General features: G+C 49.6%; 1 protein-coding gene across 1 annotated transcript in view; it reads left to right on the top strand.

Moving 5' to 3' along the window:
- Positions 1–15,843, top strand: part of ADCY2 (adenylate cyclase 2) — a 399,704-nt gene extending 383,861 nt beyond the window's left edge. The window contains exons 23-25 of the mRNA XM_021702488.1: positions 6,401–6,515; positions 10,534–10,658; positions 15,058–15,843. Coding sequence (XP_021558163.1) covers positions 6,401–6,515; positions 10,534–10,658; positions 15,058–15,210 — 393 coding nt within the window. The 3' untranslated portion in view covers positions 15,211–15,843. The remainder of the gene's footprint in view (positions 1–6,400; positions 6,516–10,533; positions 10,659–15,057) is intronic.
- The last annotated feature ends 716 nt before the right edge of the window (positions 15,844–16,559 follow it).

Below are 16,559 nucleotides of genomic sequence, written 5' to 3'. Positions count from 1 at the left end.
GAACCAGAAAAAACAGGGGGAGGGAAGAAGCAGAGAGGCAGGAGGTGCTGGGAAGATCTTACTCTTCACCGTGGTAGGAGGACTAGTGTTTTTTAAAATTTTGTATGGCTTTTGTAGTCTTATTCTCTTTTTAATTATTCTATTTAATTATTTATTAGTTTTACGTGAAAATTACCTGATTTTAAAAGCATTTAAAAGTAAATGTAGTAGTTTGTTTTATTTATTAGATCCAAACAAATGCACCAGCAGACCCAGGGCTGTAGCTTGAGGGTCGTTACTAAGCACCGTCTTTTGCTCCATCCAGTTCCTGCCGAGTCTGCCCTGTAGAGACACCACTGCCAACTAGCACAAACGTTTCTCCTTTATTTGGCTCCCTCCGTCCCCCAGATCAGATCCCAGGCTCCATGGGACCCACCCACGAGATTCCTATACCCGCTCGCCCTGTGTATTAGTGAAACTGAGCTTCCAGCAAAGCAATGAGCAATAAGCATTTCCCATCCGCACTCATGGACTCGGGTTAATGGCTCTGTCTCTGGCTCGGCTGTTCTAGATTTTATTTAGCTAGTAGGACATCTGGCAGATGTTTTCTTTCCCCACCATGGCAGGTGCCAGGTACCTGCTCATGACTGCCCTCCAGAGTTCACAGTCCTGGAAAGGCGACTGAGAAAAGTTTCAGTGCTGGGGAACATGGAATATTGGAGTCAATCTTAGCTGCCCTAACAAACTGCCAGAGACTGGGTGACAAACAACGTTTATTTCTCACAGTTCTGGAGGCTGGTCTATCCGAGGCCAAGGTACCAGCAGATCGGGTGTCTGGTGAGGACCCTCCTGCTGGTTTGCCAATGGTGTCTCCTTGCTGTGTGTCACCTGGTGGAAGGCAGGGAGAAGAAGCAAGCTCTGTAACCCCATCATAAGCGCTCCCCCATGTGACCTAACCACCTCCCAAAGGCCCCACCTCCTAATCCATCACATTGGGGATCAGGCTTCAACATATACATTTTGAGGGGACACAAACATTCAGTGCATAGCAGAGGGACTCTGCCAGATTGACTAGGGAAGAAGTGAGGAGTCACTCTGAGACCTTCTGCCACGGTTTCATAGTAGCTAAAGCACAGTTTGAAACGAATAACCATAGTTCCTCTTACTGGAAAAGGAGAAAATAGTTCAGGTCTCTGCTGTGCATTTTTGTACAAACACCAGAGCTCCCATGATGTGTTGTAAGCAGAGAGAAATGTCTTCCTACTTTCATGCTCCTGACGGGAAGCTGAAGACTGAAGGAAACGAGACCATTACTCTTCACGAAATATACTGCGAATCTCGAAGACTCAGGAAATGTCAGACACTCGGGTCATTGTCAAAGCCGTACATCTCTGTAGGATGCTCCGTGTGTGCACAGGGAGAAAGTTCTAAACTGGGGCCTGAGACAGTTTCTGACTGACATTTTCCTCCTAGCTGCTTTTCACGTCAAGCAGAGTGACATGCTTCTCTAAACCATCATTAAAGGAACAGAATAAATCCTGAGCCCCAGGGATACAGGCTGAATTCACTTCACCGCCTCATTTCACCCTGCCCACAACCCTGGGGGATAGGCGGTTATCGTCCATCACAGATGAGGAAACTGGTGCCCAGGGAATTTAAGTGACTCAGCCAAGACCACACAGCTGATGGTTATAGGACCTGGGGCTGAACCCAAGGTTGCCTGACTCAAAGCTCTCAGCATGTATTTGGGGGAACTTCCTGCCTTCGGGCCAGTAGTGGTCAGAGTGTAAACCACGGTCCTGGGAAAGTAAAGGAAGAAGTGAGCGGCAGAAGCGAACCCATGGGAGGCGGACTTAGGAGCTAAGGGGTGGGGGGGAGGGGGCACAGAAGACCAGGGTGCCAGCATCTCAGGCTTCTGATACAGGGATTTGCAATTGATGATGCCATTAGCAAAGCACAAGAGTCAAGAGTGAGAGCTGCCTTGTGGAAGGTAAAATAATAATATTAGTTTTAGATACACAGTTTGAGTGTGCACTAAGACATCCAAGTACAATTCCAGTCAACCACATGGCTAGTTCCAGAGCCATTAATGAGCAGTTCCTGGGGATGGCTCCCTATCAGCTGAATATCTCTTAGACTCATCATCCAAGCCCCCTGCCACCATTTACCAGCAAGACGATCAAGGAAAACTGATTACCTATTTGTCTACCTGTTTGTGCATATTTCATGTAAATCTGTCCCTGAGGAAGCTCACAAAAATTAATGCAATGCGAAAGGTTTAACAATTAGTAAACTAAAGTGGAAGGAAAGTCAAAGACGAGATGCGAAGTTGAGGACGATACACAAAATGCAAACAGCCAAGGTCCAAACATGTTCTAGACGCGCGCAAGGAGGGGGGCAAGATGGCAGCTAAGATGGGACCTGGAGTCAGACACCTGGTTTGCCGCTTACACAAGTTTTTAACAATCCGGGGTCTCCCTTTCCCCATCTGCATAATGGGGATGAAGACAGGAAGTCCTTCATGGGACTCACCGTGAGGATTAAATACATACATGCGCACACTGTTGCTATAATTGTTCGGAAATGTCCAGGAGCCAGCACAAGTACAGTGTCCCAGTGTTCATAGGGACGATCGTGTCCCTCATTTGTTAATATTTCTAAAAACCAGGCCTGTCGAGTACGAGCCCTCATGACCATGACGATGGGTCCACAGTGAGCCATGGGCTTGGTAACTAACTTCCTCTTGGAAAATGGTTTAAAATGTGAGGGTGGGGGTGGGGGGCATGCCTGCCGGAACATCCCGAAATGTGCATTTTAATAAAATACTTTCTCTGTAAAGTGAGATCGGTGGAAAAGAGTGAGAGCCCACCTGAATCCAAGTTCAGGGGATTTAGAGGGGACCACAGATGGCCTAGCAGTCAGGCCGTTCTCCGTAAGTATTTTTTCATGCCTTGGAGTTTTGGTTAACACTGGGAAGTTCTGAGTCCCAGTCGTGCCCTCCAACAGGTACCTGACACTCAGGTGTTCGGAGCCACCACGTGAGAGCCGATCTTCAGCCTGTGATGATCAGCTCACCTGGGAGAGAGAAGACCTTCCCTTTAGAGAACTGTGAGGGCGCATCGGATCTCCCAGGGGAGAATGCTCCTAGGCAGCAGTTCTAAACCTTCAGCATCAGACAGATGCCGACACAGCAGGTGCTCAGCGAAGAAAGGCAAGGAGGAAAGAGGAGAGGTCAAGAGAGGAGGCGTATGTTAATTTCAGCCTAAAGAATTATCTCGGTGTTTACCAGTCACTTGGGTTGTAAAATGACCTCGATAAACATACATTTCCTTCAAGCGGCGTTCCTTGCTGGCGGAATTTCCAAAGCAAACAGCTTCCAAGATGTGTTCCGGGGCTCAGAATGTGTCTGCTCGCCGTGTCACTGGAAGTTGGTTAAATATTTGGAGACCTCGAACAGAAATCATTTGGATCGTGGGAGAAAGAGCTGCTTTACACTGTCATCAAATATTTATCAAAAACTCAGTTATAAGGACTTTTTGAAATGAACTGAGCTCTTCTAAAGACTGAGCATAATTTTTTCCAGGACTTACTAAGCCCCAGTGAGTTATTGACGTTGGATTTAAACCCCACTCCCAGAACTCAGTCTCTTCATTCATCACTGAGGTCATGTAAACCTCCAGCTTAAGCCCACTGCATGAAAACAAATCGGGTGATAATTTATCGGGGAGGGAAGCTCACTCGCTGTGTCATGGTTCGGTAGGAAGCAAACCATTTCCACCCCCTGGCAGATCTGTGCTCCTTGCTGGGACAGTTGTGATGTTAGTGACATGGGATTCTGCCTGTTGATTTCACAGTTCGTGCTCCCTGTTCAGGAGCACGATGTTTCCAGAGGATGCCCCAGGGGTCCTGAGACAGGAAATATTAGGGAGCTCTGATGGAAGAGCAATGCTGTCTTAAGAAATGACTCTGCATTTTCTCCGACATTAGCTGACAGTCTGTCCTGTAGTTCCAACTGTTTAAGTTGTTTGGATTTTCTCGCACAATTTGAAGTTGAGGATTTATGGCGCCAGTAACATTTCGTTGGTCTTTCTCTAGAATGATAGAATTTATGTGAGGCGAGGAAGAACTTCCTTTCTGAACCGGAAATGTACTGTCTCTTCCCTGCTCACGTTTGTATTACTGAGCGCAGTGGTCTCAGGAGGGGAGGCGTTTTGCCCCCGAGGGGACATTGGGGCATCGCCTGGAGACATTTTTGGTTGTCAGTCCTGGGAGGCGGCCGTCCTGTCACTTCTGGCATCTGTGGGCGGAGGCCGGGGCAGCGCGGCCCCCAGGACAAGGAATGATGTGGCCCAGATGTCAGCAGTGCCCACGTCGAGAGACTTGCCTAGTGCTACCCTTCCTGACTCCCGTCACTGAAACACTGTGTGGATTGCTGGAATAACTCGTTGACGTTTTCCTTTCTCCTTTGGCCTTGGCTTTCCCCACCTCCCTGTCACCTCAAATATGGTGGATATGCCCACTGTCTCCACCATCCTCTTCCCTCATCCCTACTGAGAGCCTCAGAGCTGGCTTTTATCTCCGCCCTGTGTAGAGGACGCTCCCCACCCCATTCACCCAGGACCTCCCCTTTGGCCTTCTGGAGAGCTCTCTTTATCTCTGATTGAGCTCCTCTGGGGCCCAGCGGGACTGAACACTTGTCCTGGAAGTCAACAGTGTGAGCTCCACAAAGGCCCGCCTCTCCAGCTCATCTCGCAAGGATTTCCAGTGTCCTTACTGGTTCCCTCTTTTCTCCCCCAGCCGGGTGAGGATGATCCCCCAGTCCCCGCTGTGTGCTCTTATTCCCTTGGAGCTCTCTCCCACTTCAGTGGGTGTGTGAATGGCCCCTCCTGGGTGTATGCCCCCCCAGTGAGCATCCATTGGCTTTGACCTCCCACCAAAGCTTGTCAATGCTCTTTGTTCCTCCAAGACATTTCCTCTTGGCTACCCGACAGGCAGTTGAAGAGCCGTCTCTCAATAACCAGGTGCCAGGTGCTTCTCCTGACCGCATACTTCCATGTTGTGGAGGCACGGATTAATAGAAGACAGTCTCTGCTCTTGGGGAGCTCACAGACTAGTGAGGGAGATGAGAGACCACACTGATTCTAGTGCTGAGATGGATGCCTTGGAACCACAAGCCCCAGATGCATAGGCAGGCCCACCGGAAGGGGCTGGGACTCCAGTGTCAACCCACATCCCAGTGCACCCAATCAAGTATCGGGGCAGCAGGAACCTTCAGGACATGGAAATACATTTTATGAATTATATACATATACTAATAAAGAATCTGTGTTTAAAATGTAACCAAAAATAGAAATTTTAGAAAGATGATCTTCAAAAGGAATTACAAATATAATAGGTACCAGAAAATCATAGTAAATGTAAATGAGTAACAGAAATAAAAGTATAAATTAATAGTAAATAGGATAGAAATCTCCACTTACCTTTATTGGAAACCCTGAACTTGTCCTTTTCTTCTGCTCTATATGTATGATGACTATTCCTCAAGGGATGATAAATCGCCCAGACAGTAAAGGCAGGAAATTGTCGCCCCCCTCCCCCCCCCCTATTAGTTGGCTAGGGCTGCCGTAACAGAGGCTTAAACAACAGAAATCTGTTGTCTCCTGGTTCTGGAGACTGGAGGTCAGAGGTCAAGGCGCTGATGGGTTTGGTTTCTTCTGAGGCCTCTGTCCTTTCTGTGTAGACGCGTCTTCCCCCTGTGTTTCCATGTTGTCTTCTCCCTGTGTCTGAGTCTTAATCTCCTTTTTATAAGAACACCAGTCCTACTGGATGAGTGATCTAATGACCCAATTTAATCTTAATCCCCTCTTTAATGATGGAGGTAAGAATCTCCAAATAAAAATTCTGAGGTATCGGAGGTTATGAATTTGGGGAGGACACAGAACACCCCTCTCCTATGGGGGCAAAAGGAGGATGTGGTACTTCCAGAACTGGGGTGAGCTGTGGTGGGTGTGGAGTGGGGAAGAGGAGGAATGGACCCCAGCCCTCTCCCCGGCGCCCCCTGACCCTCCCTGACCCCTCCCACTGGTCAGTCCAACAGGAAGCCAGAGCCCAGCGGAGGAGGGGGGAGATGGGTATGAGGGGCAAGTGGAGAACCAGGAGCCAGCTCTCCTCACTGCATCTTCTGTTGGCAGTTTCTGTCTGGGTATTCCGTGTCTTCTAGTGTCTCAGGTCTCCCCACGGCCACAAAAAATGAAGTGGGGCAGGCCTCCTGGTGATGAGGGTAGTCCTCACAGAACTCCTGCTGCGGCTGTCGCCTCGAGCATGCTTCCTGCCTGGAGCCCAGCCCTGTGACTCAGGGACCGACCTCCTGCTCGTCGAGCTCTGACCACCACCCCCCCCCCCCGGGTTTGTTTCTGTTCAGGAGCCTGAGAGGCAGTACCTGCACCTTGGCACCATGGTGGAGTTTGCCTTTGCCCTGGTGGCAAAACTGGACGCCATCAACAAGCACTCCTTCAACGACTTCAAGCTGCGAGTGGGTATGTTGTGTAGGGAGACGCTGCAGGTGGGGGGAGGCATGGCGTGAGGGACGGACGTGCTGGAAATGTCAGGGGAGAGCCATGCCAGTGTGTCTTGCGGGCAGGAGGACTGGGTTTGGGGGTGGGGCAGGCTCAGGGAAGTTAGGAGCCTCTGAGACACTTTTGTACACATTAGAACACAAAACACCCTTTGGTTGGACCCAGGCTGTGAGCACTGTGTTTAGGACCATGAGCTGGATTTCAGTCCCACTGCCTCCTCTTTCCAGCTGGGGTCCCTCTGCAAGCCACATATTTATATATATATATATAAATAAAAATATATATATATATATATTTTAAAGGCATCTTAGAATTGTTGAAATAGTCACACACCCCTGGGGGTCACAACCCCCAAGAACCCCAAACACATGTCTCAGGTTCTGAAACAGCCATAGCTTTTCTGATTGAATGTTCAAGTCTAACAGAAAAGGCCAACTTTCTTTAAAATCATTTCTTTAAAATTCTTTAAAATACTTCAAAAATTCTTTCTAAATTTCTTTTAAAAAAATTTCTAGTAGGGGTGCCTGGGTGGCTCAGTCGTTCAGCGTCTGCCTTCGGCTCAGGTCATGATCCCAGGGTCCTGGGATCGAGCCCCACATGGGGCTCCCTGCTCCGCGGGAAGCCTGCTTCTCCCTCTCCCACTCCCCCTGCTTGTGTTCCCTCTCTCGCTGTGTCTCTCTCTGTCAAATAAATAAATAAAATCTTTAAAAAAAAAAAAATTTCTAGTAAGTTCTTCCCTTACTTTAAGTGGACTCATGAGCATGTCTCATGCTTACTTGCCTTTCTCAAATGTCTCTAAACATAAAAAGTGTGCTTGAAACCGTCAGCTTAGCACATAGCTGTCTGGCCATGATTGCCATCATGGCCATGGCCATTCAGGATGGTGAGAGCTTCTTCGACTATTTTATGTTCCTCTTGGCAACACATTTTGCTTCTTCTGAAAGCAAGTCCACATAGGAGTAGTTCTTGTAATAAATTCCATCTGAATGGCTTTTCATTTCTTTTGCATACAGATGTCCACTTTAAAAACAAAAAAATCCCAAAATTTAGAGCAATTTTTTTCCTTTGCTGTGCGTATGTTCTGAATTTAAAACCTGAAAATATTATACATGCCTGGAGCTCAAGGTGGCCTCTTTGCTGCTTGCATGTGCTGTTAATTATTGGCATCTGGACACCTTTTCCTTCCTACTTTCTCACCTCCAGGCACAGCGGGCCTCTGTGAGGGTGTTACCTTCTCCAGAGGTGAGAAGGGGCCAGGCAGGTGGGGGGCTGCCCCATGGCCTGCTGACCACATCAGATGCAGAGGTGTCCCCGGGACCCTAGAGCCTCGTGATTGTTTTGACAGCTTAGAGAATGAGCTCCTCAAACTTTCAAACTGCTCTCATTAAAAAAAAAAAAAAAAAACTATGACCTGGCAGCATGACCCGCTCTGTTGAAAAGCATATGCAGACCAAAACAACACTGCCCTTCATTGAAAGGTGAGATGGGCAGCTGCTCACTGGTCACCTGTTACATCCAAAAAAAGCCGTTTTCTTGGTCCAGACCATAACCGTATTTTCCGAATTAATGTAAGTAATTGAATAGACCCTCTTCAATAGGAATTTGTTGAGTGCTTACTTTACACTGATTCTTGAATACACTATGAGTTTTAGCATCAGCACGCATACCAGCTCTTTTAGATTCCTAAGGAAGCCTAAGCTCAGTGTTTCATCTGCCTCTGCGGCTGCCTTTCCCCACCCCTGGACCTTGCTAAGGGGGCTGCTTCCTGGCCGCACTTGGGTGCGTAGTGCTATCCAGTGGCAGTTCACAGTAGGAACATGGAAGAGTAATATTTCAAAAAAAAAAAAAAAAATTGATACAAATAAGAGCTGAATTCACTCCTAGCTCCTTTTCTGTGGGTCAGGCTGCAGAATCAATCGGTTAGCGGGAACCAAAATTCGAGCACGTTCCTGCACAGAGATTGACCCCATGCCAGGAATCATCGGCCAGGCTCTCCCCGCAGTGAGTGCCCGGCCCGCCCCCCACGAGGCGCACACCAAGCAGGACTCAGCAGCCAGCAGAAAAGTTGATGGCACAGGGGCTTCGGAACACCAGCCAACAGCTGGAATAAATTATTTGAGGGTCTAAAGCAGAGTGTGAGCTTTATTGAGTATTCGGCAAAAGCAAAGCAGAATTTCTTGCTCACCTCTTGCGTACCTTCAAAGATTTTATGGAACAGTGTTCGTACTGTGTTTCCCGCCTACCTCTCCATTGCAAAGAGGAAGCTTGGCCTTAGATCTGTAACAAACCGTACACGCTAAGCAGTTCGGGAGTGGGAAATGGGATCGCCCAGAAACAGCCTCCTTGATCAATACAAGGTGACTCCTGCAGTGAGGCAGGGGTCCTAGAGCCAGCAGAAAACATAGGGGGCATAATCAACCAATGTCAATATTTCTATTTCTCTGGTCTTCCTCCACACCACTCCCCGAGTACCTGTGGGTCTGCGTGTTTCAACTGATGCTGGGACAAGGACTCATCCTACCTGGTGCACAGGGTGGGGGAGGATCCCGGGCTGCTCTGATTAGTGAGGTTGATCAGACTTACAAGGCTTCAGTGCACCCAGAGCTCAGGTGTCTGCACGTAATAACCGTGGGTTTATAATCGCAGTTCCTAACTGAGGGGGCAGTCAAGCCACCACCACCTCTGTCAGCGGTGGTGTGGGGTGCCTGGTTATCCGGGAAGTCACACGGGCAGCCCGGGATGGCAAGAAATGTGTCCTACCAGTGAGGTCTCGGCCAGCTGAGCTGAAGAGTGGCGACTCCTGAGTTTCTCCAGCAAACTGGTGGCTCTCCCTAGGGAACCACAGTTGACGAGGAGGCTTACGCCAGAGGTGGGGTTGTCCTCAGTCTGATGGGTGCAGAGCCGTAAAGAGCCCAGCTACAAGGGGGTCAAGAACCCAAGCAACAAAGCCTGAGAGGCCTCCCACCACTTGTCTGGAGACCCTTTGTGGGTCACACCTGCCCACAAGGGGCCAGCCTGTCTACCCGAAGATCCTTCCAAATATGAGGCTCTTGGGACCCTCCCACGGTCTTATCAGTTGTAGTTTCTAGTGTCAGAATCTCCTCAAATCTGAATCTATATTGCCCATACAAAGATTTGTGGTTGTTTTAATGCCCCCATGGGTGGACTCCGTCACTAGCACAGTGCACGTTATGAGGGAGTCCTTTGGAAGGTGGCTTGGCAGTGGAGATCAACAGCACAAACACGTTCTTCTGGAATTCAGTAAACTTGCCATTGGGATGTTATCCAAGGCAACAGCCCTCAAGGTGGGAAGAAGCCTTGTGCATGGGACGCTTGTGGCAGAGATCGGACGGCAGCGTCCTTACAAGTAGGGGCCATGGAGCCAACTGTCTCTGCCATCTACCGCCTATCTGATGGCGCCGTCCTCCGCTTCCTGCCCTGAAACCGGAAGTGATGATAACAGTACCCGCCCCATCGGCTGTTGTGAGAACCACAGGAGTTTTTACATGTAAAGCACGTGGAACAGTGCACGGCAGGTAGAGAACACAGCTCTGGTGTTTGGCAGTGGTGCATTCGGCAAGATGGCGGCAGAACCCAAAAGTCCAGCAGCAGCAGAACTGCCGGTCAATGCACTCAGTGTGGCTCTTTCAAACAGAAAGACCTATATTTCAAAATTAACATTAACCGCTATTGGAAGACACAGTGATCATCTCTTGTTTATGATCCTATAGCAACATAGGAAACTATTACGGTTAGTTTTTTTTAAAGTATAACCAATGGAATAATAATGATAAATGGGCACATGAGCAAGAATCAAGGTTAAGAAGGGAAAACAATTATTTTTCTTTGCTTTAGAGTCCCATGGGTTGGGCTAATGTTTGTTTAGTAACGATAATTCAAAAATATCCTTGTAAAGCTTTTCTGTTTAAGACGGTCGCTGTAACTTGAATCTCGTTCACCCGGTTCTGATGTGTCACAGGTATTAACCATGGACCTGTGATAGCTGGTGTGATTGGAGCTCAGAAGCCGCAGTATGATATCTGGGGCAACACCGTAAATGTGGCCAGCAGGATGGACAGCACTGGCGTACTGGACAAAATACAGGTAATTCAGTGTGCTCTGTCAGCATCGGCCAGTTCTGTCCTCTTGGAAACCATAAATAAGCGTGATAATTATGATTATAATATATTAAAACAAAGAACCTTGGAAGTTACTTAAATCTTGAGAAAACCTTGAAACATGTTGACATTGACAGAAGTCCTTTTTTATTGGGGAAATGTTAATTGATTTCTGCCCTCACTATTAACAATAATATAGAGATGTAATAATATAAAGATTATTGCCTTTACGAAAGTCAGTGATCGCAACAACCAACATAGCAGTCAGATACCTGAGCGTGAAGTCAGGGCAGGACCTTTCCCTCCTCTTCTGTCTTCCAGCCCCAGCACCTTGAAAGGCGCTTTGCAAGGGAGAGGGATGGTATAACCAACACCAGACATAACCCCCGGACTTCCTGTCCCGGAGGCTGAATTGGGAGGAGGCGGGAAAAGAGCCCACTGGGGAAAGACGAGAGGTAGGATCCCGGGTGATACGTAATAGCAGTGCCAAATCGGACCAGCATGGATTTGGATATCTAGAATGATGTGAAAGCGCAGGAATCCCCCCAAAGGAGGATGCTTGAGCATGGTGCCAGACACCTAGAAGGAGAGACTGACTCCTAATGGGAAGAAAGTGTGCGTGTGTGTGTCTATGTAGAACTTTCTATTTGCCTCACCCTAAAAAGCAGTGGTTCCACATTTCACTGCAGCTTTGTTTTATTCTAGAAAATAAATTCCTGCCAAATGGCAAATTAGTATGAAAACCACTGGACACAAGTAATAGGCTTTTTTTTTTTTTTTTTTGCTCCCTCACTGAGAATTCTGTCAGTCCCTGTTCTGTGTGCCTTGGCTTGTCCAGTGTCCTCAGGGAACCGTGCCTCCTCACATCATGGTAGAGATTTAGAGTTCTCTATTGACTTCTGTGGGAGAACCCAGCACCGATATCATCAAGAGTGGGCTTCTGCTCACTTGCCTTTCACACTCCCTACCTCATTCATTCAAGAGGATTCCATTTCTGTGAACTTCCTAGAGCATATCCTTAATTTATATGGAACGGGACCAACATTACTTCTAAGTGTTCATCTTCTTTCCAGCCAGATGACTAGTCAACCGTTGCTGAAAGTGAGCAACCAAGCAACAGAGAGGGGAGAGGTGGAAAGTGACGTGGGTGTCCCAGCCAAACTGCCGTTGCCAGGGGAAAGAGCCAGTTGGCTGTGCTCACGAGAGCCAGTCCAGATGGAGCTCTCACAGAAGTGGGGCTGAGCGGTGGTCAGTCCGTGGAGACGGCCCGCTTGCCTCCCGCAAGAGGCACCATGTCCCGATGGCACCACGGCCTCTCGGCCTTCCTGCATGCACGTCCCCGGCAACTCCCCTTGCGCAGGGATGGTCCAGCAAGCCTGCACAGCATGGCGTCTTCCATTTGGTGTGGGGAGGGGGTGCTTCCACCAGACACCCTTCCCACCTGTAGGCCACCCTAGGCCCCCACCATGCTCCTGGAACATTCAGAAGATGAATGGTGGCCTTAACATGCTTCACGACTCTCCAAGTGGTTTTCAAATACTTGGGATAAGTATCCAAAACAATTTGAGAGAGGGTCGGGGAGAGTGCTCCCCCCTGGAGCTCGTAAATCCCCTCCAGATCAATGCTTCACACGAGCCTGAGCTCCTGTGTGTCTCCAGGAGGATTGGGGCATCGTAAAGCTCCAGGTGATTTAGGGCTGAGCAGCCCCCGGGATGTTCTCTGCGCACTCGGAGCCCGGAGGAGACGGGACGGGGTTCTGGCTGTCAGCAGAGCAGCTCGTCCGCAGGTCTGTGTGTGTTCACGCAGCACGGCTGCTCGGAGGTTTGTGTCCAGAGGATTCCTTCTCCTGAGGGCGCGGTGGTCCCTCCACCCCTGTTAGCTCTGCGCTTTCTCTTATGTGCAAGAAAAGTAGTGAGATGCCAGGAAAAATAAATGGTGCTGAGATCATTACAGAGCTTCTCCCGGGCCTGAGGAACAGGTTCCTTTGATGAGAGAGCATTCCACTCGCACCGTGCCTTCTCGCCTGGAAGCCCAACGAGCAGCAGAGAGAGCCCACGCGCCACGCATCCAGGCTTCCCCTGGGCTTGGAGGAATACCAGCCGGCACCCGCCCGGGAGACAGCGCCCTCCTGCTCACGCCACAGCAGTCGTGTGCTTGGCGCTCCCCATTCCGGCGGGTAGCTCACGGAAGCCAGTGGCGATGCTCCACGCCCATAAATGAACCTCCAAGGCTCCAAAAGATGTGTGTGTTCTCTGGGGAAGGTCAGAAGTCAAAGGCCTGTAGGATTCTCTAATTCTGATGACCCCTGAGGACTCGGATCAGGAGGACGTATCTGTTCTCTGAGTTTCTCGGCTACTTCCATATTCTTTCGGTTCTTATCCAGGATGCAAAGTCCGTCCTGGGCTGCTGACTTCAGCTGTCCTCCCCCAGGACTTGGACCCAATCCTAGGGGAGGGGAGGACGTGAGCATCTGGCACCTGCGTCCCCCTTTCCTTGCTCTGGTCATAAGGGTCCCAAGGACCCACACCGGCCACTGTGCTGGGGCTGGCCATCGGGTCAAGTTACAGGAAGACAGAGTGATTTTTCTAGCTTGTTCCAGCAGCCTGCTCTGGAGATCTTTATACCACACACTTCGTCCTTCTTTCGGGGGGCTCCTGTGTACCTTCCTGGGTTCTCCTGTGGTTCTGATGTGCTCCTGCCTTTGCCCCCAGCAGTATCTGCCCCGGACACCTCTCTCAGCCACCAAGCCCAGGAGGCTGTCTCACCGCATGGTCCCCCAATGGTGCCTGCTCCAAAAGCAAAATTGTGCAGTAGCCTTGCTGTGCTGTCCACAGGCCTGCCCAGCACACATGCGTCACCCACATGCCTGAGGTGGCCGGGGACGCGTGACCCTCCCCCCCACCCCGGGGCAATGTCCATTTCCTCTGATGAAGTGGGAGGAAATCCCACCTCCTCTGCTTTCTCACACACTTCCAGAGCAGCATTAGCAGGAATTTCTGGAAAGACAGCTCCCTCCCTCTCTGCTCAAGACCCTGATATCTCCTGGGAGGCCCAACTGGGGGCCCTGTTCCTGACAGGAGGGTCTTCTCTCACCTCCAGAGCTGAGGCCTATTCTTAGCCGAGTTTGTTCCCCCCCCACACACCCATTCTCTGCTTGAGAAAGCATCTTTAGCAGGAGGCTTCGCCAGCACTCGAGCAGACGGACCCCCGGCAGGCCCGGGCTGCCATCCCCAGACGGGGCTGCCATCCCCAGACGGGGCTGCCGTCCCCAGACGTGGCTCCCGAGGAGAGCGCAGTGCATGCTCAGGCTGAGATGGTGCCAGGCTCAGTACAACCCATCTCCCCTCAAACAGGGGAGCCATCCTGCGCGGAACTTCACTGCCATGTGGCCCAGCAGGACCCGAATGTGATTCTGCAGTTAGGCTCCTTGCCACATGGGGCAGTAGCAGGAATCACCCATCCGTCCCATTGAAGGGCTGCAAAGGAGGGTCCCAGCCGTTAGCATCTCCTGTCAATTCAGTGAAGGGAGGAAACTTGCAAGACCTGACCCGGTGTGTCATGGCCAGGCTAAGGCTAGTGTGACCCCTAGTGTCCTTTTATTTTTATTCTTGAGCATGCGACCCAAAGCGTGTGGCCCTTTGCAGGAACCCACGGTCTCCCCAGGGTGTGTTCTCCCACCTGTATTAAAATCTATTATTCCGGGCGCCTGGGTGGCTCAGTTGGTTAAGCGACTGCCTTCGGCTCAGGTCATGATCCTGGAGTCCCGGGATCGAGTCCCGCATCGGGCTCCCTGCTCGGCGGGGAGCCTGCTTCTCCCTCTGACCCTCCCCCCTCTCATGTGCTCTCTGTCTCTCTCATTCTCTCTGTCTCAAATAAATAAATTAAAAAAAAAATCTATTATTCCTATTTATGATTTCGTGAGATGACATTCATGACCATTTATAAAGATCATCCAGAATCCCACCACTCCAACATACTCTGATTTACTTTCTTTTTCCCTGGTTTCTTATATGTGAATACGTAACCGCCACATAGTTGAAATCATAGCGTGGATCCAGGCTTCATGCTTCCTTTGGGGTGAAACAAACCTCCTTATGTCACGGTCTCGTCCGCGATATGGATCATGACAGCCTCATGGTTCACTTCACCCTGGAGCTCACTTGACTTTTAGGTGGTTCATAGTCTGTCACTGTCACAGCACAAAACCACACATTGTCCTTAAAAAGCTCTTCCGCGTTACTCTTTCTCCTAATTTCTCAGGAGTGGAATGAATGGGTCAAAGAATGTGAGTGTCTTCTGGCTCTTGATCTTTGTGGTCAAATGACCTCCCAGAGGCTGTGTGGTGGAGACACTGACTGCTTCTTCATCTGTCCGTGTGCTTCTAGGTCACCGAGGAGACAAGCCTCATCCTCCAGACCCTGGGGTACACGTGCACATGTCGGGGAATAATCAACGTGAAAGGCAAGGGGGAGCTGAAGACTTACTTTGTAAACACAGAAATGTCAAGGTCCCTTTCCCAGAGCAACTTGGCATCCTGAAGAGCTGCCTTCATTTTGGCAAGAAGACTGTATTTTCGGGAAGGTACAACGCACTTTCTGACTGCAACTTTTGTCCCTCGTTTTTGATGTGTGTGCTCTGTTCTGTCCTATGGACCCTCTTCAGACTCGTTCCTATGACCCTGGTGGCATACCGTTTGGTGTCTGACGTGTGCCAAGATCGTTCTGCCACTCGCACTGTGCTTACTCCGGAGCAGAAGGAAAAGGAGTGTGTGTATAGGAGAAACGGACTCACAAAGACGACGGACGTGAAATAAACAAAAATTCTTAAGGCAATAAAACTAGGGGGTGTATATTATCTTCCGGTGCATGTTCTTTTCTGGAAAATATGGTAGCTCGCCAACTGCATCCGCTAGTCTGGTATTAAAACACACAGTATTTGTGACTAAGTTGATTTCTGTCACCCCACATGGGATTTGACTGTGTTCGCCCACGTGTCCCATCGCCAGTGGCTGTCCACGGGCCCCAGCAGGATCCGTGGTCCTGTCGCCTTGCTGTGTCATGTCTCGTGCCATCCATCACCAGGATTAGTTCTCACAACCTAGACCCAGTTTTGTACCAAACGCGTCTGATGTTTTGATGCCATTGTCTTTTGTAAGGTTGATTCATTAAAAGTTTTATGTACTTTGGTTTAGAGTCCGTATCTTTACCCACCCCCCGTTCTAACCTCTCCTGCGGGTTCCGCTCCAGAATTGGGATTTGTTTTCCATTCTCCTGCTTGACGGGTGTTGCAGAAAGAGCTCCCGGGAAGCAAAGGTTGAGCTATCTTTGAGTAATTCAGATCAGGACGAAGCCTGTGATGCACATACTTGATCCCACCGCTCCCTGGAGACGCTCGGTGTTGTCATGCGGTCTGGTTTTCACTTTGGCATCTCTAGAGAACATTTTCTGGGAAAAAATATTTTAATAGTGAAAGGATCCTCTGCCAGCAGCAACACCCTCTCTCTCTGTCCAAGTTCTCTGGTCTGCCTTAATGCTTTGGTACAGCCATCGGCCGCCGGCTGCGGGAGAATAATTTGGCACTGACTGTGTACATCAGCAGTCAACACAATAGTTTGGACTCACCGGAAGAAGCGGCCAGGCCCCGTAAGATGCCTGTTACGTCTGAGGAGGCTTAAGAGGGCACAGAGCCAATGTTACACATTCTTGAAGAGAGAAGACTTGGGAGATTTTCTTCATGTAAATCCAACTCTAGAGTTTGGGGGCTTTTCCTTCACATAAAGAAATCGTACTTTGTCAAAGGGTGAAAAATAGAGCAATCATGCGTAATCTGATGTTTAGAAGCAAAACGGCAGATGCACGCCCGGCTTCTCCTCCCAGCTCAGGGCAGG

Source organism: Neomonachus schauinslandi, chromosome 7 (assembly GCF_002201575.2).
Source record: "Neomonachus schauinslandi chromosome 7, ASM220157v2, whole genome shotgun sequence".
Taxonomy (NCBI): Eukaryota; Metazoa; Chordata; class Mammalia; order Carnivora; family Phocidae; genus Neomonachus; species Neomonachus schauinslandi.
The sequence above is the reverse complement of the archived record's forward strand: the minus strand, read 5'-3'. Positions and strand labels throughout refer to the sequence as shown.